The sequence below is a fragment of the Apiospora marii genome (genome assembly GCF_038362585.1).
Source record: "Apiospora marii strain CBS 49790 chromosome Unknown utg000001l_segment0_segment0, whole genome shotgun sequence".
Taxonomy (NCBI): Eukaryota; Fungi; Ascomycota; class Sordariomycetes; order Amphisphaeriales; family Apiosporaceae; genus Apiospora; species Apiospora marii.
In genome coordinates, this window is record NW_027117372.1 from 3,301,333 (window position 1) to 3,321,681 (window position 20,349).

The 20,349-nt window shown below is 55.3% G+C and overlaps 9 protein-coding genes across 9 annotated transcripts; 5 read left to right on the top strand and 4 right to left on the bottom strand.

The window, feature by feature from the left end:
- Positions 1 to 43: 43 nt before the first annotated feature.
- PG985_001062 (uncharacterized protein) lies at positions 44 to 1,495 on the bottom strand (the record flags this gene model as incomplete). The annotated part of the gene is made up of 3 exons (XM_066820831.1): positions 44 to 820; positions 919 to 1,150; positions 1,293 to 1,495. 3 exons carry the CDS (start codon positions 1,493 to 1,495, stop codon positions 44 to 46), a joined length of 1,212 nt encoding a protein of 403 aa, XP_066691710.1.
- A 1,301-nt stretch (positions 1,496 to 2,796) lies between these two features.
- On the bottom strand, positions 2,797 to 3,938 carry PG985_001063 (phosphorylase family protein; the record flags this gene model as incomplete). The annotated part of the gene is made up of 3 exons (XM_066820832.1): positions 2,797 to 3,203; positions 3,278 to 3,769; positions 3,911 to 3,938. The coding sequence occupies 3 exons, from the start codon at positions 3,936 to 3,938 to the stop codon at positions 2,797 to 2,799; spliced, it is 927 nt and encodes a 308-aa protein (XP_066691711.1).
- Positions 3,939 to 4,664: 726 nt separating this feature from the next.
- Positions 4,665 to 6,389, top strand: PG985_001064 (uncharacterized protein; the record flags this gene model as incomplete). The annotated part of the gene is made up of 1 exon (XM_066820833.1): positions 4,665 to 6,389. One exon carries the CDS (start codon positions 4,665 to 4,667, stop codon positions 6,387 to 6,389), a length of 1,725 nt encoding a protein of 574 aa, XP_066691712.1.
- A 1,302-nt stretch (positions 6,390 to 7,691) lies between these two features.
- Positions 7,692 to 8,674, top strand: PG985_001065 (uncharacterized protein; the record flags this gene model as incomplete). The annotated part of the gene is made up of 2 exons (XM_066820834.1): positions 7,692 to 7,767; positions 7,857 to 8,674. 2 exons carry the CDS (start codon positions 7,692 to 7,694, stop codon positions 8,672 to 8,674), a joined length of 894 nt encoding a protein of 297 aa, XP_066691713.1.
- Positions 8,675 to 8,868: 194 nt separating this feature from the next.
- Positions 8,869 to 10,104, bottom strand: PG985_001066 (uncharacterized protein; the record flags this gene model as incomplete). Its single annotated transcript, XM_066820835.1, has 1 exon — positions 8,869 to 10,104. One exon carries the CDS (start codon positions 10,102 to 10,104, stop codon positions 8,869 to 8,871), a length of 1,236 nt encoding a protein of 411 aa, XP_066691714.1.
- A 1,046-nt stretch (positions 10,105 to 11,150) lies between these two features.
- PG985_001067 (uncharacterized protein) lies at positions 11,151 to 13,735 on the top strand (the record flags this gene model as incomplete). The annotated part of the gene is made up of 4 exons (XM_066820836.1): positions 11,151 to 11,353; positions 11,412 to 11,857; positions 11,921 to 12,884; positions 12,946 to 13,735. 4 exons carry the CDS (start codon positions 11,151 to 11,153, stop codon positions 13,733 to 13,735), a joined length of 2,403 nt encoding a protein of 800 aa, XP_066691715.1.
- A 775-nt stretch (positions 13,736 to 14,510) lies between these two features.
- Positions 14,511 to 16,306, top strand: PG985_001068 (uncharacterized protein; the record flags this gene model as incomplete). The annotated part of the gene is made up of 4 exons (XM_066820837.1): positions 14,511 to 14,756; positions 14,875 to 15,071; positions 15,121 to 15,556; positions 15,656 to 16,306. The coding sequence occupies 4 exons, from the start codon at positions 14,511 to 14,513 to the stop codon at positions 16,304 to 16,306; spliced, it is 1,530 nt and encodes a 509-aa protein (XP_066691716.1).
- Positions 16,307 to 16,448: 142 nt separating this feature from the next.
- On the bottom strand, positions 16,449 to 16,998 carry PG985_001069 (hydroxyacid-oxoacid transhydrogenase; the record flags this gene model as incomplete). The annotated part of the gene is made up of 2 exons (XM_066820838.1): positions 16,449 to 16,876; positions 16,935 to 16,998. 2 exons carry the CDS (start codon positions 16,996 to 16,998, stop codon positions 16,449 to 16,451), a joined length of 492 nt encoding a protein of 163 aa, XP_066691717.1.
- Positions 16,999 to 19,036: 2,038 nt separating this feature from the next.
- PG985_001070 (beta-peptidyl aminopeptidase BapA) lies at positions 19,037 to 20,239 on the top strand (the record flags this gene model as incomplete). The annotated part of the gene is made up of 1 exon (XM_066820839.1): positions 19,037 to 20,239. The coding sequence occupies one exon, from the start codon at positions 19,037 to 19,039 to the stop codon at positions 20,237 to 20,239; it is 1,203 nt and encodes a 400-aa protein (XP_066691718.1).
- Between the last annotated feature and the right edge of the window lie 110 nt (positions 20,240 to 20,349).

The window sequence follows — 20,349 nt, forward strand, 5'->3', positions numbered from 1 at the left end:
CATTCTCATTGGTCATGTTATTGTACCCATATTCAGTCACGCCTCATGCCCATGCAGCTGAAATATTGGCCGCGGCGCCCCCAGCCATGGTCAAGTACGCATCCGCTGCCATATCGTCATCGAGGCCAAGGAACTGTTGGTTCGTGGGCAAGTCCTTGGTGTGGAGGATGGGGTAGATGGCCGTGCCCTCGTTGTTCTCGTCAAACATGGCGCCGAAGATGAAGGTGGGCTTCAGGTCGACGGCGCCCACGAGCTGCTTGCGGTAGAAGTCGCCGTGCGCGCGCGAGTCCGGGTTGAAGGGCGAGCTCGGGTTGGAGTTGTGGTTGTCGCCGCCGGGCCAGACGACGATGCTGCTGGCGATGCCCAGCTCCTGCAGGGCGTTCTTGTCCTCGACCGCCTGCCGCCCGTCGTGGAAGTCCTGGTAGTTGTCGTTGTCGTACGAGCCCACCGTCCACGGCTGCAGCATGTCGGCCAGCTTGAAGACGTCGCCGTAACCTGTCTGGTTCTCAACCAGCTCCGCGTGCCACGCCTGCTGCACGCCCAGAATCACGTAGTACCCCGCCTGCTTCAGCGCCGTCACGATGGCGATCCCGTCCGAGGGGCTCACGGACGTGACGATGCCCATGCCCCAGATCTCGATGACGGGCTTGCCGTTGTGGCGCATGTACGCTGGCGAGGAGACGATGTCGGATAGGGCCGCGAGATCGGCCAGGTAGGTCGCCGTGATGTTGCTCGAGGATGTCGCGGCGCCGTTCAGGTCGTACTCGATGACAAACCCACGGCCATACTTCTCGGCCGCCGTCTTGGAATACTCGAGGATCTAATCAATGGTGTCAGTAAGCATCTGAAACTGACAATGAGGTCTCTTTCTTAACCACAAGCTTAGGTGGAAAGGTAAGTGGACATGACAGTAATTACCTTGTCCCACCCGCCATTCGGTTGGTTGATGTATTCATAGAAGCGCTGAAGAAAGGCACCGCTGATGCCTTGATCCGACATCATCTTGAAGTGAAGGTCTACGACCCCTTCGCAGTCATTGGTATAGAACTGTGCTGCACTGCCGTCAGGTTTGATGAACGGAGTATCAAACAGGCATTCTTGAGGGTACCCAGTGACATCTGGGACCGTATCCACGCCAACTAGAAAACGTCTGGGTTAATAACGACATCCCGACTCGTGGAATCTCGCTACTACTTGCCGTGGCCTACCTCCGGGGTAGGGAGGTCCCTGTAACGGCCATATTAGTTCATGTTTCTTCTTGTACTACTGAAAACGAACATCGAAAGGCTTACGTTGTCCAGTGAGAGTTGCCGTTGTCTTCGTTCGGTTTCCGAAACCAGGCCTGGTAACCGACAAAGAACTTGCCGTTCAAGGTCGACGTGTCGATGGCAGCAGCCCGAGGCTGCTGCTTAGGAGAAGAACTTGGTGCTGCAAGCCCCTGACTGGACTGCAGGACAACGGCCCCGATAGCGAAGAGGGAGAGTCTTGCGAGCATCTTGTTATAGGTGTATAGCTTTGAATGCGAGCGAATGATCAGGGGTCGATCACACCCAACTTAGACGGATTGTCTCCTCATTTATAATCGGGCATTCACTTGATATTAGTATCCAAGCCTTCCCCTGGTTGTTATATGCAGTTGAGTATTCTCTGTGTGAATGTGTCAGCGCCCCTGACATGATGGCAAAGCGATTGGTGTGGTTGTGACACTGTGGCTGACAGCAATTGGGGAGGATGTACCAATGGGAATTGGTGGCAACCGAAGGGTGTCTCAGGGGTCAGCTTATAAAGACCAAGCTTGGGCATCGAGCTTTGGGAAGATGCAGACTGCTTACTCACCGCACTTTCCGCATTCAGATAGAAGCGTATACAGCCTTACTACGCAAAGCAATAGTGGCATGTACTGTCAGCCTTCTCGAGGCGATCTTATACGATGCCCCTTGCAGCTATCTATCTGTTACAGCAAATAGAAAGGAGCGAGACCCCCGGCACAAGGTTGGTTGGTGTACAACACATCTTACACTGTAGCTTGATGACCACTAGGCAGATGCCTTGAGCAGATTAAGCATAGTCTCTTGACATTCTCCTGGTACTCTTACATTGATATCTCAAGAGGCGATATTTCGTCCTTGTTCGAAGACCTCAAGCCTATGATACGAGATGAGCTCAACAAAATGTTCCCATAGACTTATAGAAAATGGTTTGCCAAACTCAACACATCGTACTCGAGGTCTCACAGCGATACTGTCTGTGATATGAGCCTGCTTCTTGTAGCTATTGCTCATATTATATAATTCGGTCAGTCACGGCACTTGGCAGGAAGATATTCTTCAGTCAGACGACCAGTCGTGATGTGAGTAAGCTGCCATGTCTTAGTTTTAGAGATTTTCCCGGCCGAGGTATTGTATGACGTCCGCACTTTACGTGCGAGTGTTCGAGACAACAGAGGCGGCATTGGTTGACTTGAAAATGACATTGCCATCTTCGTCATCGGACCACCCCTTTCCAAACCATGCTGGCCAAGAACCTGTGTAAGGGGTCCTCCAGGCGCCCCTTGCCGAATTACCCGCAATACATTTTGCAAATGCTCTAAAGGTGAATTGGAACGAATCACGGCATGGTTTGGAACAGCAACCATCGCATTCACTCACGGCAAGAAGGGAAGGATCAACCAACCCATTGGTGCCGATTTAGCAGAGTCAAGTCCATCAAATGAAGGTTTTACAGTATTTTAATGTTATCTGGGAACGATGTGGCCTTAAGGGCGCACGCTTCTGTCTGTACATTCACTTTCAAGACCTAGTTATCTTCTAAGAAGCCGGGGAAGAGATATTGGACCTTCTTGAGCGCCTCAGGGTTGCGGCCCTCGGGCTTGGTCATGAAGGACACGGCGCCCTTGCTTTGGCCTTCCCAGTGCTTGGCCTGCACCAAGTCGCTGTTGTCCTGCTTGCACAGCTCGTCGAGCACGGCACCGACCAGGTGGCGGGCGTTCTGGCCGTTGGTCGACATGTAGTGCATGACCATGGACACGTCGACGTCCTCGGTGCTGTGCCAGCAGTCGTAGTCGGTGGCCATGCAGATCATCTGGTAGGCCATCTCGGCCTCCCGGGCGAGCTTCGCCTCGGGGAGTGCCGACATGTTGATGACGGATCCGCCCCAAGCGCGGTACATGTTGGATTCCGCGCGGGTCGAGAACTGGGGTCCCTCTGTTTTGCGAATAGGTGGTTAGTAAAGTGGTTTGTATGCACCCAATGTACCAAAGTTACGCCTTGAGACCTACCCATGCAGATGATGGTTCCCTTCTCGTGTAGCTTCACACCGTCGCCCTTCATGCTGGCTGCGCAACCCTTGACGATGTCCACGATCTTGGAGTCGAAGGGGTCGCCAAAGGGGACGTGGCCGACGAGGCCGCCCTCGAAGAAGGTGAATGGGCGGATACCCTTGGTGCGGTCGATGATCTGGTCGGGGACCACGAAGTCCATGGGCTTAATCTCCTCCTGCAGCGAGCCGACGGCGGAGAAGGCGATCACGCATCGCACACCGATGTGTCGGAGGGCGGCGATGTTGGCGCGGGCGGGGACCTCGTGAGGCGCAAACTGGTGGTGCACACCATGGCGGGCCAGGAACGCGATGGGGACGCCGGCGTGCTCGAGGATGAGGATGGGAGAAGAAGGCTTGCCCCAGGGGGTGTCGGGGTTCACCTGGGCGATCGGGGTGTAGCCATCGATCTTGTAGAGGCCGGTACCGCCAATGACGGCGATATGGACGGGACCTAGAGCAGCACCAAGGACAAAGCACCCGTCAGTTGACTCTACTTCGAGGCTCAAAATACTAAGTTTTTGGCGGGGTAGCTATGATTTTTATTTTTAAGGCTCGGGCCTCCCTCCGCTGGGTTGGGATGGCGCAAACTCACGGTCGAAGGTCTCGGGCAGGGCAGACATGTTGACTTTCTCAGGGTTGAAGTATCCAGATAAAACGGAGGTCAACTGTCGATCAAGAATTCTTGCGAGGTTTCTTTCGGTCGCGTTTTACTTAGGCAAATGGACCTGACTTGGTGGCTTAGATTCATCCCACCATGCACATGTCGGATTGTTAGGGATCCCGATAACCCCGCCAGCCCAGCAAGGGATTAGGCTGTGGGCCACGGCGATAAGCGCCCACGTTGCCCTGTTGCCCTGCTAATTGGCCATTAGGCTCGGTGTCGATTTCCGAGCTGTCAACGTTGATTGAACTAGATTGTTCATTCATGTCTTGATGCCCATGTAATACCTGAGATATGACTTTTGACCAAGCACTAATAACCAATACCCAGACGAGGCGCCTGCGTCACGCTGGCACGGGCAACAAGTCTGCCAAGTCACGAACCAAGCTTGAGTGACGTAGAATGCAACTGAAACAAACCTGCCACCTAGTGCCGCGCCATGCATCATTGGGTAAAGGATGCGGGGCCATTCTTACGCATCTTCCATGTTCCCCCGCGGGTCCCCTTTTTGAAGCAAGGTTAAGTAGTCAACCTGATGTAAATAAACCACCAAATCTCCCTTCTATCATTCAAGCAAGGGTCTAGCCAATTTGTATCTGTTACTGGAAGTAGACATCCTCTCTCCCTCAATCCTTCTACCTACATAAAGTAGTTGCTCTCGTTTCCACACCACCCTAAAGCAGACATGTCCGAGTCTGACCTCGGCAAGAGCAAGCATGGCATCCCCGATGTGGTCATGCAGCACATCGACAAATATGTCGACGGGCTGGCCCCACAGATCCAGCCGCTCATCACCAACGAGATAGACGTCTTCCAGCAGAAGACTGTGGACAGCCTCGAGGACAAGGTCATTGAAGCCTTCCGCGCGCTGTTTGATAAGTCGGGGGAGAAGCATTCCGACTCGAGATCGCTGGATGGAGCTCCTCCTGACTCGTACGGAATCGGCTCCTTGCCATTCGCCAACGAGATCCAGACTTTGACTCGCTCTTTCACCCAAATCACCAACGATGCTCAGGGTGACCTGCAACAGATTCTGAACTTGACCGAAGGAGGAGGGTCCCACGAGTCTGAGCGCTCAAGAGGCGGCCCCGGCGAGCACCATGACTCTTTCAGTGACGGCGCGAGAGGTTTCCTTTCCGCGGCCATTGGCGCCGTATCCGAGCATGCCCGCAAGGAGTCCGGTGGCCAGCCAGTCGCCCTCGACGGCTTCTTGGGCGTTCTGAGCAATGCCGTCAAGGACAGCTCACGCAACCCCGAGGAGAAGGCCCGTATGATTAGTCCCGAGATCAAGGAAAAGGTGGGCGCCATCCTGCGAAACCAGCATGCCCCCATTGCGGAGCAGTTCACCAGAATCGCGCTGGAGCACATCAAAAAGTGGCTTCGCGGCAACACATCGTCCCGTGACCTGGGCGACGGAGCCAAGGATGAAATCAAGAGTCTTGTCAAGGGAGTAGCAGGCTTGTTCGGCCACAAGAAGCAGCCTGAAGAGGGTTCACGAGATCTCAACCGCGATGGCGAAAGCAGCGGAGGCTCCGGAGGCGGCTTCTCCAAGATGATTAGTGATAAGTTGAGTACAGGCATAGCTCAAGTACATCGCGAAGTCAGACTCGAGTTCCGCAAGATTCTCGGAACCATTGAGAAGAGTCTCTTCGAGGCTCTCCCGGACCAATTCCAAGGACCCCTCGAGAAGATCCTAGGTGGAAATCCTTTCGATTCCTCGCTCGATTCGCAGGCGAATACGTCTCGGGGACTTGGAGATGACATCAAGGGCAAGCTGGTCGAGAGCATTCGCCGTCTCGTGCGTAAGGTGCAAGAGACTCTGAGGGAGAAGATTCTGGAGATCGTGAATGGTGGCCATCGCAAGTTCGAGCGGTCCAGCTGGGTATTCGTGCAGAACAAGGTGGAGGAGAAGGTCCAACGTTTCCTGCCCGACGTCCGCATCACTGTGCCCGACGACATTGGAAACGAGGGCGTCAGTGTTGGCACCCCAGATCAAGGGAAATTGCATACTCCTCCTGCGGGTGGTATGCCCCCAGCTCCCAGTCAGGACCGTCCGCCGCCGAGCCACGATGACCGGCCGCCGCAGCACGACTACCAGCCCCCGTCCCAAGGTTATCAACCGCCACGTCATGACAACCCACCTCCGTCTCACGAATACCGACCTCAGGGACCAGGTGGTGGATATCAGCCAGACCAGGGTCAAGGCCAGGATTACCGACCCCAGGGCTCAGGTCACGGATACCAGCCAGGCCAAGGCCAGTATACTAGTGGCCCTCAGGGAACACCAGTACCCTCCACCACCCTCGCAGCACAACACGTACGGCTCTGGCCCCCCTTCTCAATCATTCCCGCCACCGCCGCCCTCATACCCGCCGCCACCTCAGTCCTACCCCCCTCAGGGCGGTCATGAGTCTGGTGGCTCTCATCATCAGGGCGGCCATGATTCGTATCAACGAAACGACTACAACCAATCTTACGATCAGCAGCAACCACCTTACGATCGCCGCTAATGGGTGGCCCAAGGACGGCTAATTATGGGGTCCCTGCGCATTGTTTCACGTTTCCGAGGTTGGCCCAAATGTAGTCCAAATTCGGATATCAATTATGTAGCATCAGGAACCGCTAGGCTGCTTCAGTTGGAGGTCAACCCCAACTTGTTTGCTCGCCCATGGATACGGTGAATGAGAGACGATGATACTACACCTAGTATGATGGAGTGACCAATGCCTCGATAATCTCGTGTTTCTCAATCGCACTCTACATCGCCCTTTGCATTGTGTCAAATGCATCCGACTCCACGAGCCAACTCGCCTAAAAGCATATACTACCTACCGAGTCTAGTGCAGGGGCTCGGACCTGGTATGATCAACTTATATAATCCCGCCAGTCAGTGATAAGTATGTAGTTCTCCAGGCATACTTCCGAGGTTGCAACTGGATCTCTAAATTAGCCGCTGCAGGTGGAGGTCGTCGTGGGACTCTTGCCCGTCTTAGTTTGCGGCCCAGATAATAGTTGTCCGTCATCTGATGTCTTTCCGTGTCTTGGGAATTCTTCGTCTGCGGAGTCGGGAGGTGTGCGGGGGGTGTTCAGACGAACTGAACTGCCAAGTCCCCGGCATGAGCATGATGTGTGACAGGCAACCCCCCTCCACTTTGGGCCACGGCATTTGAGCTGCAATGCTTCCTATTCGGGGCGTCGCACTCGGTTCGCTGGGTGTGCCCTTACCCCCCTTACCCCCCTTACCCCCTTACCCCCCTTACCCCCTTACCCCCCGAACTGGCCACGCTTGACGCTAAGCTGGGCGGTTCTGCTGCATTAAAGGACCTGCCACGAGCCAGGGTTTTAATATGGAGCCGCCATTTAGACCAGACCGAGCTGCCACACGCCGTTTCAACGGGCCCATGGGTTTGCCATGGCGATGTGACGTTTCCAGCCAGGACTTCCCAAAACAACTTACGATCTATTTTTGATTAGTGGAAAATCGAATTACGATCTCTGTCGATACCACCGTCTGCTAATGCTATACCCGGCGGGCGGTTCGTTAATCTGAAATCAGAGGCCGTGTTCTAGTCGTTCGGTAGGTGACCTGTGTGATGTATATAATGAAGACGTCTTCCCCTAAGGAGTATGCATGTGTTTCCCCTAAGCAAGCCTATTCTTGATTTGAAACAAATTTCTATATATTCTATAAGACAAATCGTCGTTTGTGACCATGAAGTTCTCTTTCGGAGCCCTCCTCGCACTTGGTGCCTCAACGGTGCTAGGTCTGCCACAGCCGTCGGCCCTCGGTACGTTATTCACCCCCCTGTCTTCTATATTTCCCCTAGTCCAGATGGAACTACGAAGCTAACTCAAGGTGTTACTATGGCGTGAATAGAAGATCCATACTCGACTAGCCTTGCTGCCCGGTCCGCGGGGTGTGGCAAGAACGCCATCTCGTCGGGGACCAAGTCCATCAACGTCAACGGCAAGAACCGGCAGTACATCCTGCGGGTGCCCAACAACTACGACAGCAGCCGGCAGTACAAGCTCATCTTCGCCTTCCACTGGGTGGGCGGGACGATGCAGGACATCTCGAGCGGCGGCACGGACCGGGAGCTGTGGTCGTACTACGGCATGCAGCGGACGGCCAACGAGAGCGCCATCCTGGTGGCGCCGCAGGGGCTCAACAACGGCTGGGGCAACGCGGGCGGCGAGGACCTGGCCTTCGTGGACGCCATGGTGTCGTCGCTCAAGGGCGACCTGTGCGTGGACGAGAAGCAGCTCTACTCGATCGGCTTCTCGTACGGCGGCTCCATGAGCTACTCCATCGCCTGCAGCCGCGCCAAGACGTTCCGCGGCGTCGCCGTCATGTCGGGCGGCCAGCTCAGCGGCTGTGACGGCGGCGGCGACCCCATCGCCTACCTCGGCATCCACGGCATCAGCGACGGCACCCTCAACATCGCCGGCGGCCGCTCCCTGCGCGACCGATTCGTCAAGAACAACGGTTGCACGCAGACCAACCCGCCCGAGCCCAGCCAGGGCAGCGGCGTCCACACCAAGACCGAGTATGCCGGTTGCAGGGCTGGCTTTCCCGTCACTTGGATCGCCTTTGATGGCGGACACTACCCCGGCGCCGTCGACCACGGCCCCGAGAGCGGCGCCAAGTCGTACGTGCCGGGCGAGATCTATGGGTTCTTCAGCAAGTTGACGTAAAAGACCGACGTGGAAGTTCCCGAGGAGGCGGGAGTGGCAGACATATTGTTCTTTCTTCACTGTACATAGGTTGGCCGTCTTGGCCGTCTTGAATATACCGCATTGACTGTCTCGAGCTGGGCCGCATCGAGATTCACGAGTCACCCTGAAGCTATACTACACCCGAACCGGGAAAGGTCCCGCCGTTGCTACTGTTAATTCCTTAGTGAAACGACCCAGGACCCTACATCTTTCCTAAACACTCCGGTTCTCTCGAGTCGAGCATAATCCCACATCACGAGCCCTGCGTACCTCACCCTGTTCAGCGCTTCAGTGTGGCGTACTTTTCGCTCGGCATCGATATAGCCGTTCTGAAGTTTCCAGCCGATTCCCGTGTTCACCCAAGACCAAACCTCGCGCGGCACCGAGTCCACGTCCTCGCCACGTTGCGATGTCCCGCGCATAAACAGTTCGAGCCCATCCAAGCCACCCAAAGCGTTGTCTTGAAGAGACTGAAAGAAATTCAGTGTGTTCGATAGCTGGGGCGGGAAACGAGATCGCCGCAGCTCCTCCACCGTCTGGCCCTGGAGCAAGAGCTCTGCCCTGCGGGCCGGATCGGTGGCAATGCTTGCCTCGTGCAAGGTCTCGAGACCCAGCCGAACCATGCTGCGGTTCCGGAATGCATGCAAGAGGTCGCGCTCCTGCTCAGACATGTTTCTTCGGTTGGGAAACGTGAGCCGGTTTTGGAAAAGGGGCTCCACGCACTCTGTTGACTCGAAGTGGCTCAGGGCGCCGTTGACGCATTGTAGCTGCTCCTTCTCCCAGGGCGGTAGGGCCGAGAAAAACGGGTGTTGGGTGACTTCTGCCATACCATGCATGTCATCGGTTAGTCGATATCCTGCTTGGGCGCAGGGCGCACCGCAGCGGTGAAGGCGGGACCACATCTCCCATAAATACAAAGCCCGCGATATCCTAGTTCTTTCGGTGCTGGTGAGAGGCCGCTTCGTAAAGGTGTAAGCTGGCCGCGGGAATCCGGAAGGTAGAGGCACGAATCGGCAGTAGCTGATGAATTCGTCGACAAATCTCTCCGCAATATGGTGCAATCGGCTCATGGCGATGGCGTCTCTCACACAGAGTTCCTCGTCGGTAATGTGCCGCTTCCTACGCAGCTCTGCGGCCAGCCAGCTCTCAGCGGTTTCCGCCGATTCCGGGCCCGACCCTGCTGTTGCCCGACTCCGCAAGCCTTGCGCGAGAAGGGCTTCGGGAAGAGCGCCGGGTCCGATGAGATTTCTCACAAAGCGTGTGGCGATCCATTGCTCGGCGCCCTTGAAGGCCAGGTAGAATGCCGGGCATGACAAGACAGCGGATCTAAGCGACGGCCAATCCGTGGCGTAGGTCAATACCAGCTGCTTCAGTTCCGGCGACAGTTGCTCGATGCGGCTCAACGCCATCCTCGTAATATTGACACGCAGTTATGGGCTGAATGGATCACACGAGAAGAGGGGAGAGGAGTATAAAAACGAGGTAGGCAAGGTCGGTATGTCTATTTAGCGTCTGAAGGGGCCCGGTCTAATAGGGACGCCGTCGTTTGGGCAGCATCGATTGAACCCACACACTTCGAATCGCAGTATCCACCAGGGGCAGCATTGGTGATATCCTATTTCCCTTTCAACCCTTTCGTCGAGATAGGTAAACAACGAAGGAGGTCGCCCAAACGGAATAGTGTCAAGAAAAGCTCATCTTTCTTCACTCAACTCGTACCTCACATCTTGGCTGCAAATCCAACTTCTGGTACACCGGAAGAGCCGCGTCGACCAAGCCGCTGACCGGTTGTACACGAGGAGTGAAGCTGATGAGCGCCGCACGGAGGCCCCATTGGCGGCCGCCGCTGCAGCCGGACCTTCTCGAACGCGGTCGGGGATCTGGGTCGTCACGCTTCCCCGGCACTCACACCTTTGACGGCTGAGATAATGCAATGTAAGTCAGATTTCTCGACCGGACCGGCATTTAACTGCATTTCAGATCTCTCATAATTGCCGCTTCAGTGTATTATGTTTTTTCGCCAGCCCAAAAAAACAAAAAAAAAAAAAAAAAAAAAAAAAAAAAAAAAAACAGGAAAGAGCCCCGAGCAAAACCCGGCCAACTTTGCCGATCAAGCCCGGTGAACTTCCAACTTCTTTCGGGTTGCCATCTCCGCCCTTGGGTACTCACCACAAGTTTACATACCCATGATCACAAGGGCCCTCCACAAGGAGATCGATCTTAGGCGACCAGCAGTGCGGGGTACGGGGTGACTGTGGACACTTGCCCAGGATCGAGTTGAGCAGGGAAACCCGTAGTCCCGCTTGGCACCGGCTTTGGTACCGAAAGCACCATCAGAACTAGAACTGGGTGCTATGAAAATGGCAGTGATGTATAAAGGGCCGTTGCCCGCCTTCTCCACCTCCCCTATTATGACATATTGTTGCTCGACCAGCTGCATGTTCAATAAGTCATGATGCGGTGGCTGAGCATAGCGGCCACGTCCCTGGTTACAGGCACTGCGCTTTCAGCCGAGACCACAAGGGACTATACCAAGCACGTAAATCCCTTTATCGGCACTGAAGGGCCAGTCCCGGGATCAGCTTACAGCGCCGGCAATGTTTTCCCTGGTGCCACACTCCCCTTCGGGGCAGTCAAGGTTGGCATCGATACCACGAGGTAACATGCCACTCCTCCCTGTACAGTCCCGGACTCTGATGCTAATCAAAGGTGCCAGGTGGAATGTCTCTTTCTCTGCCAATGCGGGATATACGCCAGATGGCAACGTGACCGCCATTACCATGCTCCACGAGAGCGGCACAGGAGGGGCCCCAACCTACGGCTTGATTCCGCAGATGCCACTTATCAACCTCGATGGCGTCAACTTGCTTGACAACTTGACCTATATGCAGCCTCGGACTAAGGAGGATGTAGCAAACGTAGGATACTACAAGACACATCTCCAAAACGGCGTGACAGCAGAAATGAGCGCCAGCATGCATGCAGGGATCATGCGGTACCAATACCAAGAAAATGGGGGCAGATATGTCCTGGTGGACCTCAGTCACTTTATTCCGAGCACCGGGAAGAAGGAGCAGTTCTATAGTAATGGCTTCATGGAACGCAGTGAAGATGGATCATGGTACTCGGGCTACGGTGTCTACAGGGAAGGCTGGGCATGGGGTAAGTGTTGACTCCGGCCAGCAACCCCTGAAGAAATAAAATTTCAGCTCACTAAAAACTCAGGCGGCGATTACCGCGTATACTTTTGCGGTCATTTCGATACGCCTCCAGTCAAATCGCAGTTCTTCTCCGGAAAAGCTACTGATCCATACTGGCCAAACACAACGGATGTGAAGCCCACTTTCACAGACAGCACAACTATCCAGGGAGGGACGATCGGCTACCAGTATGCCAATCGCATTGGTTCCTTGTTCGAATTCCCCGCCAATGCTTCTTCCATCACATCGAAAGTAGGCATCTCCTGGATATCAGCTGAAAAGGCATGCCGATTCCTAGAGGAAATCCCAGACTGGGACTTGGATACTACCGTGGAAGCGGCCAAGGATCAATGGAACACGGAGGTACTTTCCAAAATCGATGTACAGACTGAGAACCAGACACAGCTCGAGATGTTCTACACCGGACTGTACCATTCACATCTCTTGCCGTCTGATCGCTCCGGAGAGAACCCCAACTGGCAGTCAGATGAACCGTACTACGACGACTTCTACACTCTCTGGGATACCTTTAGATGCCTCATCCCTCTTACCACGCTCATCCTGCCAAAAAGGTCTACCGATATTGTTCGCGCTCTGATCGACATCTGGCGGTTCGAGCGGTTCATGCCAGACGGACGGAGTCACAACCACAACGGCAGAGTGCAGGGCGGCTCGAACGCCGACAACGTCCTGGCCGACGCCTATGTCAAGGGGCTCCGTGACGGCATCAACTGGACCGAGGGATACCTGGCCATGAAGACCAACGCCGAGATACAGCCATACAACAATTTCGACTTTGAGGACCCGACCGGCAGCACCAAAGAAGGTCGCGGCGGCTTGCAAGACTGGAAGCAGTACGGCTACGTCGCCCCCGCCCGGGGCAGATGCCTCAGCAAGACAGTGGACTATTCGCTGAACGACTTCTCTCTCTCCCAAGTCGCCAGAGGGGAGTCCCCGAAGGACGTGGCTCTGTATTTGAATCGGTCCACGTGAGTTCTTCTCATACTCCCAAAACGACTTCACGGACCTTACTCACTGACTCCAACAAAGCGGCTGGCAGAAGACTTGGAACGCAGATGTGGAATCGCTCAACTTCACAGGCTTTCTTGCCCCCACATACCCCAACGGGAGCATCCAAGCCTACGACCCCCTGAGCTGCGGCGCCTGCGACTGGATGTCCATCGCGTACGAAGGCGTGCCGTGGGAGTATAGCTTCAGCATCCCCTTCGACATGCAGACCCTCATAACCAAGATGGGGGGGGCGGCCCTCTTCGAGTCGCGTCTCGACACCATGTTCGTGCCCAACCTGACGCGGTCCGACCAGGGGGGCAACAGCGCCGGGAGCACCATCTTCAACCCGGGCAACGAGCCGAGCTTCATGACGCCCTTCCTCTACAGCTACCTGCCGCGGAGGCAGCACCGGTCCGTGCAGCGGTCCCGCGAGGTCGTGGACCAGTACTACGGCAACGGGCGCTCCGGCATCCCCGGCAACGACGACGCGGGGGCCATGAGCAGCTGGCTGGTCTGGAACCTGATCGGGCTCTACCCCGTCGTCACGCAGCCCGTCTACCTGATCCTGGCGCCCCGCTTCGAGGACATAACGGTCAGGCTTGGCGATGGCGGCGGCACACTGAGGATCACGGCGGAAGGGCTGGAACAGGGCCCTTATGTGCAGAGTTTGAGGGTGAATGGGCAGCTGTGGACGAAGAGCTGGCTTATTCACGAAGACTTGGTCGGTGCCAGTGGGGAGGGGTCTTCTTTGGAATTCGTACTGGGCGCGGAGAGGGTGGAGTGGGATACTGGCGAGGTGCCACCTAGTCCAGGGTCCTTGACAGAATAGGTGTCTCGCACTCCCGAGGATGACATAGACGTTACTTTTTTTGTTGCCTCGGCACGAAAAACTGGGAAGATCAAAGGTTAATACAACTTGGGCCTGATGGAGTACAGATCTGAGATGTGCTCATGTATTCCGAAGGAGCACAAGACGCACTCCATGCAAGATTCTCCTACCACCAAACCCATTTCATTCTCCGGTTCCCATCGTGTTACATCGTGGTGCTGCTTGCTTCGTGTAAGTTGCGTGCGGGGAAGCTTGTACGGAATTCCTAGCGACAGGGGCTGCCATCAAAACTTGCTGCATCGAGTACTCAGGGTTTTCTTGCCGGGTGAGTAAGCACGGGTTCGGAGCGCATGGCCAAGAAATGTTGCTGATGCGGTTCAGTTACATTGCAGCATAGAAGGCATCTCTGGCCCAACTGCACATCCGAAGCTACTGCATCGTTGGCTACCAGAGACAGCGTCTATTGGTGCAAACATCTCCATATAGCAAACAAGTGCAGTAGTTAGATGTACTATTATGACCTGAAAACCCGGTCATGCATACAATGGTGTCAGCCAAAGGGATCGTATAGGCTCACTCAAGGGGGAATGCGGCAAGATAATGCGACCAACATCTACGAATACCAGTAAGGGATGCCATCTTGCAGGTGCATTCGCACTCGAAGATCGCAGTATATAAGCCATGCGTTTTTCACTGTAATATGACTGCTTGTACAGCCTTTTCCATAGCTTTAGCCTGCATACACATCATATTGAAGAGTGAGGCCTGGTCCATGATGCAGGCCTATACGCTTTTAATTCTGGCCTTGAGCTTTCCCCTTACGAGTGCCCTCGATAAGTGCCAGCCGCAAGTGTTTTCCGACTTTGCAGCAGCCCTCGGCCCAACCCTCTCTCCCGGGGCCTCCATTAGTTTTCCCGGCTCTGCCAAATTCGCCAATGCCACGAGCCGGTACTCTGCTTACGGTGCGCCCAGTTTCGCGGTTACTGTTGATGTAGCTTCTGAAGGTGATGTCGACAACACCGTCAGTGCAGTCCCTCCTCGTACCAGGCGAAGGTACCTTGGTTGTCAAGGATATATCGCAATTATTCTAATTCAGAAAGGTCGTCGGTCCATAGGTAAAAGTAGCCAACGCACACCAGCTGCCTTTCTTGGCCACTTCAGGCCACCACGGAGCGACCATCTCGTTGGGTCGGCTGCGCTGTGGCATCAACATCAACTTACGAGCTCTCAACTCGGTGAAAGTGCTAGAGGATGGCCAGACGGCTCTGATTGGTGGCGGAACTCTCACCATCGAGGTTACGGAAGCGCTTTGGGCGTACAAGAAATGGACAGGTCGGTCAATTCCCTGGATAGTTCGCCCATAACATCTGGCTACGGTGAAAAAGGGTTACTGGGCTGACACACGGCTTACCAATGGCAGTAAGCGGCATCTGCGAATGCACATCGCTCCTCGGCCCCGGCCTGGGCGGCGGCCACGGCTGGAACCAGGGACGCTATGGCCTTGGTCTTGACCAAATCGTGGAGGCCAACCTGGTGCTCGGCGACGGATCGCGCGTCGTGGTGTCGAAGGACTCCCATCCGGACCTGTTCTGGGGCCTGCGCGGCGCCGGCCACAACTTCGGTATTGTGACCTCGGTCAAGTACAAGGTCTACGACGTGCCTGACGGTAACACGTGGGTGGTCGGCAAGTACACGTACAAGCAGGACAAGCTCGAGGCGCTCTTCGGGCTCCTGAACTCCTTCGTCGCGGACGGGGCGCAGCCGGTCGAGCTGCGGCACTGGGCCACCTTTATGCGCGTGCCTGAAATCGATCCAGTTCACGTGGGTGATCCCATTTTATTCTCTTCTACTTACCTCCACGTCTAGTGTGATTATGTGTCCTTAGAAAGCGAATATTCCTGACCTTGACGATACCCTCAGGCCGTTTTCACCACATGGATCGTCTACGAGGGCACGCCCGCGCAGGCCTCGCCCTACACGTCCCAGATGGAAGCCCTGGGGCCGGCCGCGCAGTCCTTCAACACGACCGAGTACCCGGGAATCGCGGTGCTGACGGGCAACGACCGGGGCGCCAAGCTCTGCGCCGAGAACGGCGACCACGTGCTGCGGTTCCCGATCGACCTGCGCGGCTACAACGTGACGGCGCAGCGGGCCGCCTACACGCTCCTGGACGAGGTCTCGCGCGCGTATCCGGCCCTCGGCGGCGCCACCTGGCTCAACGAGGGCTACTCGGTGCGCGCGGTCCAGGCCGTGCCCGCCGACAGCACGGCCTACCCCGACCGCTTCAACAATCTGCTGCTGTCCCCGAGCTTTCGGATCACGCCCAGCGGCAACGACGACGGCGGCGTAGACATGGATCGGATAGCCACCGAGGCCGGTCTGAAAATCCGGCAGACGCTTTTCGAGGGCGGCGAGTCGCCGGATCTCTACACCTACGTCAACTATGGGCTGGGTTTGGAGACGCTGGAGAACTACTACGGGCATGAGGATTGGAGACTCGAAAAACTCAGGGCACTCAAGGCGAAATACGACCCGGGCCGCAAGTTCAGCTTCTACGCCCCTATCAATTAGCCACAGTGGATAGACGCTTCAACGCAAACACAGATGAACAGTGACGAAGCTAGCTTCTTTGCTGAATGCGTAAATTTGGCTCATAAATTGATTTGCAGTGTCGCTACATTTTGACCCATATGCATCTTCCGCCCGCGATAAGTTAGTAGGTCATGGCATCCTCGAACAAGTTCCTCAGCTGTTCCTTCTCCGCCTCCAACTCCGTCCGCAGACCGGGAGCGAGCATGAGCACGCGCGCCTGCGGGATCGTACCCTCCACCAAAGCATCGACATGCTCTGTCCCGAAACCCAGATCCTTCAAGCCCCTCGGCTGGTCTCCCAGCTTGACGAGGAACTCCTGGATGGCGTCGGCCAGTACGGCGCCGGCGTCCTCGCGCCGGACGTTGGATATGTCCACGCCGAAGGCCTCGGCGGCGGCGAGATGCCTCTCGGGGTTCGAGGGGCCCGTGAAGCGGAAGACGGCGGGGGCTGACACGGCCACGGAGACGCCGTGGGGGATGATGGGGTGGTCGACGTCGTAGCCACTGTGTTTGTACCCTGCATTCTGGCCCGATATAGGGTAGGACATGCCTGGAGAAATTCATCAGCCAACATAATGCATTCTTCGGATCTACAAGTAAGTACTGACCGTGACACAAGTGCACACCGGCGTTGCCAAACCCGACGCCGGCCAGGGTAGCAGCAAGCAACATTTCACTCTGAGCCTCGAAATCCTCCGGATCCTTGACTGACCGGGGTAGGTACTTTTTATTCTTTTTTTTATTATTTTTCTTTCTATTTTTTTTTTATTATTTTTTTATTATCTTTTTATTTTTTTATTTTTTATTATATTCTTTTCATTTTTCTTTTTCTTTTTCTTTTTTTTTCTTCTTTTTTTTCTTTCTTTTTTTTCTTTTTTTTCTTTTCTTTTTTCTTTCTCTTCTTCTTCTTTTTTTTTTTTTTTTTTTTTTTTTTTGAGCTGAGATGCAACCATCTATGTCTTGCGCTCAGCTGAGACCGAAGTGCTCGCATCAGGCAGTCCCAGCGTGAGCTCAGAATCGCGGCCGCCAGCTTCACGCGCTGAATCGCGCCGTGTGCGCAGCTGACAAAGTCGGAACTGACAGTGCGGATCTCGATATGCAGGGTGCGGTCGTCGTCGCAGCATGATAACAGACAGCGGCGCTGGGAAGATAAAGCGTCGGTAACGGAATGGTGATGCTGCTTCGATCGTGTGAGAAGCGTGAGCTGCAACATCGAAACAGCAACGTCATCAGCTGCTGGTAAATATCGTTGATACCGCAATTGCGCTTGATCTGGCTGGCGCTGTGAAGATTCTGAATGAACCGCTGACTGGTGATGCTCTCTCAACCTGCTGGTCGCGTAATCAACAACAAACGGTGATGGTGATGAACCCGCAATGCGGCTTGCTCGGCATATCTGAAATGCATCGGCTGTGCTCTGGCTGCCCGACCGAAGCACTGAACGACCGACGCGCGAACGGTGCCTGCTCTGACGCAGCGGCAGCGCACCCGCCTGCGAGTGGTTCAACATGTTCGTGGACAGATGTCCTGGTCAGTGACGCGCAGGTCTGAATGGCAAAGAAGGATCGGCGGGCGTGCTGAATACGCGAAAGCGACGCTGATAATCGGCTGTGTCGGCCATTTCTGAGTATTGAAGCGTTGTCGGCTCTGGATACGCCGTGTCTTGGCGTGGGCTGATGATATCCCCTTCGCGCATGCGGTATATGGTCAGCGGCAGCTGAGACTCAACTGCTGGTGCTGTCGCCTTGAATGTCTGATCGCGGCGTGAAAAGTCGTAACGCCATGGTAAACATCAGTCTGAAGTGAGCACGCGGCTGTGAACGAAAAACCAACGCGATCGTAGCAAGGAAACCAAAGGAGCCATTGCCGAGCGCATCGTCATCCGCTTCTTGTTGGGGTAGATTGTGGGGTACGACGGGCCAAAGGTTAGCGTGTGGGGAGGCTCGGCTCACTGTCGGCTTTCCCAAACCGGCTACTGTCTGCGTAGTAAGTAAAGTCCAGATGCAATCAATTCCGAGATCTAGAAATTTGAGGTCGATTTTGGTCATTGGTATAGTCAATTAGTATACCTCTGCATTGGGATGCGTGTTTGTTCTTAACCTTGGGCAAGAGCCAAATTCGTCCCAAGCCTTTCTGATGCTACTTGCCCCTGTCAAAACCCAGGTATTCTGATACCTAAAACACCTCCAACAGCTTCTAGGTCGGTCTTTTGATAGAGGGGCAGTCAAATCATCTTCTACTGTTACCCCGCTCTGGCTGCACGAATGCATCTTTCGTAAGCTGGGTAGGACGTAACAACTTACGTATCTGGTACTGTATTGTACACTCATCTAGCGACCTACTGGGTCATGTTTAACTCAGATAAACCCCTGCAAGATAGACGGAGATAAGCGACGGAGTAAAATATCGGGATGAAAGACAAGGAACACTGTGGAGTTCGGGCTTCGGTATAGAATCTCGGGGTGACTCACGCCTTGAATGTCTCGTACACCATTGTCAGACGAAAGCGATTCACCTTCTACTACGCGATGGGCTTGTATAGTAAAGGGCTATGTAAGGTTCCCGTAGCATCAGATAGGACTATAAATGTAGACGATTTCCGTACTTGATGGGTTGCTATTCATATTCAGTGCAAACCATCAACAATTCATCTCGGATCAGCAACCCCTGAAGTTAGACAATACTCCCGCATTATCAATACCTACACATCATGTCGGCCTCCAAGAGTGACAATACGGGCTCTCGAATGCGCCTCAGAGACCTTCTTCCTGACTTGGACCTGGGAAGCTGGAAGCCGGGTCCCCTGAACTCGCTGACTGACGTGCCAGGCGTCAAAGTCCATACTCAGGAGATATACTCCGAGGACGGTAGCGTCAACACAGGCGTAACCTCCATCCTCCCGCGCGATGAGTGGTTCAAAAAGGCCTGCTACAGCGGGATCTTCAGCTTCAACGGCTCGGGCGAGATGACGGGCAGCCACTGGATCAACGAGACGGGCCTGCTGCATTCGCCCATTATCATCACCAACTCCTTCGCCGTCGGCGCCGCCTACCAGGGCATCTACGAGTACGCCGTGAAGACGCTGGGCACCAAAGACGGCCAGGTCGACTGGTTCCTTCTACCCGTTGTCGCTGAGACGTTTGACGGCTACCTGAACAACCTGACCCGTTTCGTCGTCAAGCCTGAGCACATCGTGAACGGTCTCGAGAATGTGTCCAGCGACCGGGTGAGCGAGGGCAACGTCGGCGGGGGCTGCGGCATGATCTGCCATTACTTCAAGGGCGGGACCGGCAGCAGCAGCCGGGTGGTCCCAGGAGTCGACGCCAAGGGGGCACCCAAGACGTACACCGTCGGCGCGCTCGTGCAGGCCAACTACGGCAAGCAGAAGGACTTCCGCCTCGCCGGGGCGCCCGTGGGCCGCATCCTGGCCGAGGAGGCGGCCAAGCGGGCCGACGCCGACGCGGCGTTCAAGGCGGCGCAGGAGGACCTGGAGTCGGAGAAGAACCGCAAGGACGGGAGCATCATCGTCATCCTGGCCACGGACGCGCCGCTGAACCCCGTGCAGCTGCAGCGCCTCGCCAAGCGGGCCACTGTCGGGCTCGCGCGCGTCGGTGGAAAGGGCCACAATCCGTCTGGAGATATCTTCCTGGCCTTCTCCACTGGAAACGACATTCCTGTGCAGACCATAAGCTCGACCCGCAAGGCGTTTGACCCCTTTCAGCCGCAGGTTCACAGTATTGAGGTGGTCGATGACCATTCGATCAACGGCCTGTTTGAGGCGGCCGCTGAGGCCACCGAGGAGGCTATCTACAACGTACTGTGCGCGGCGGAGACGATGACCGGAAACCAAGGGCATACCATCGAGGCTCTGCCGCTGGACAGAGTCAAGGAGATCATGTCGAAGTATATGTAGAAGAAGGCCTTGCTTAATAGCTTTACTTGTGCAAAGAAAACATTTCGATGATCCTTATTAAACCCGGATTCTAAACTTGTCGGGAAACATACGAATCGCCGTTATGCCTG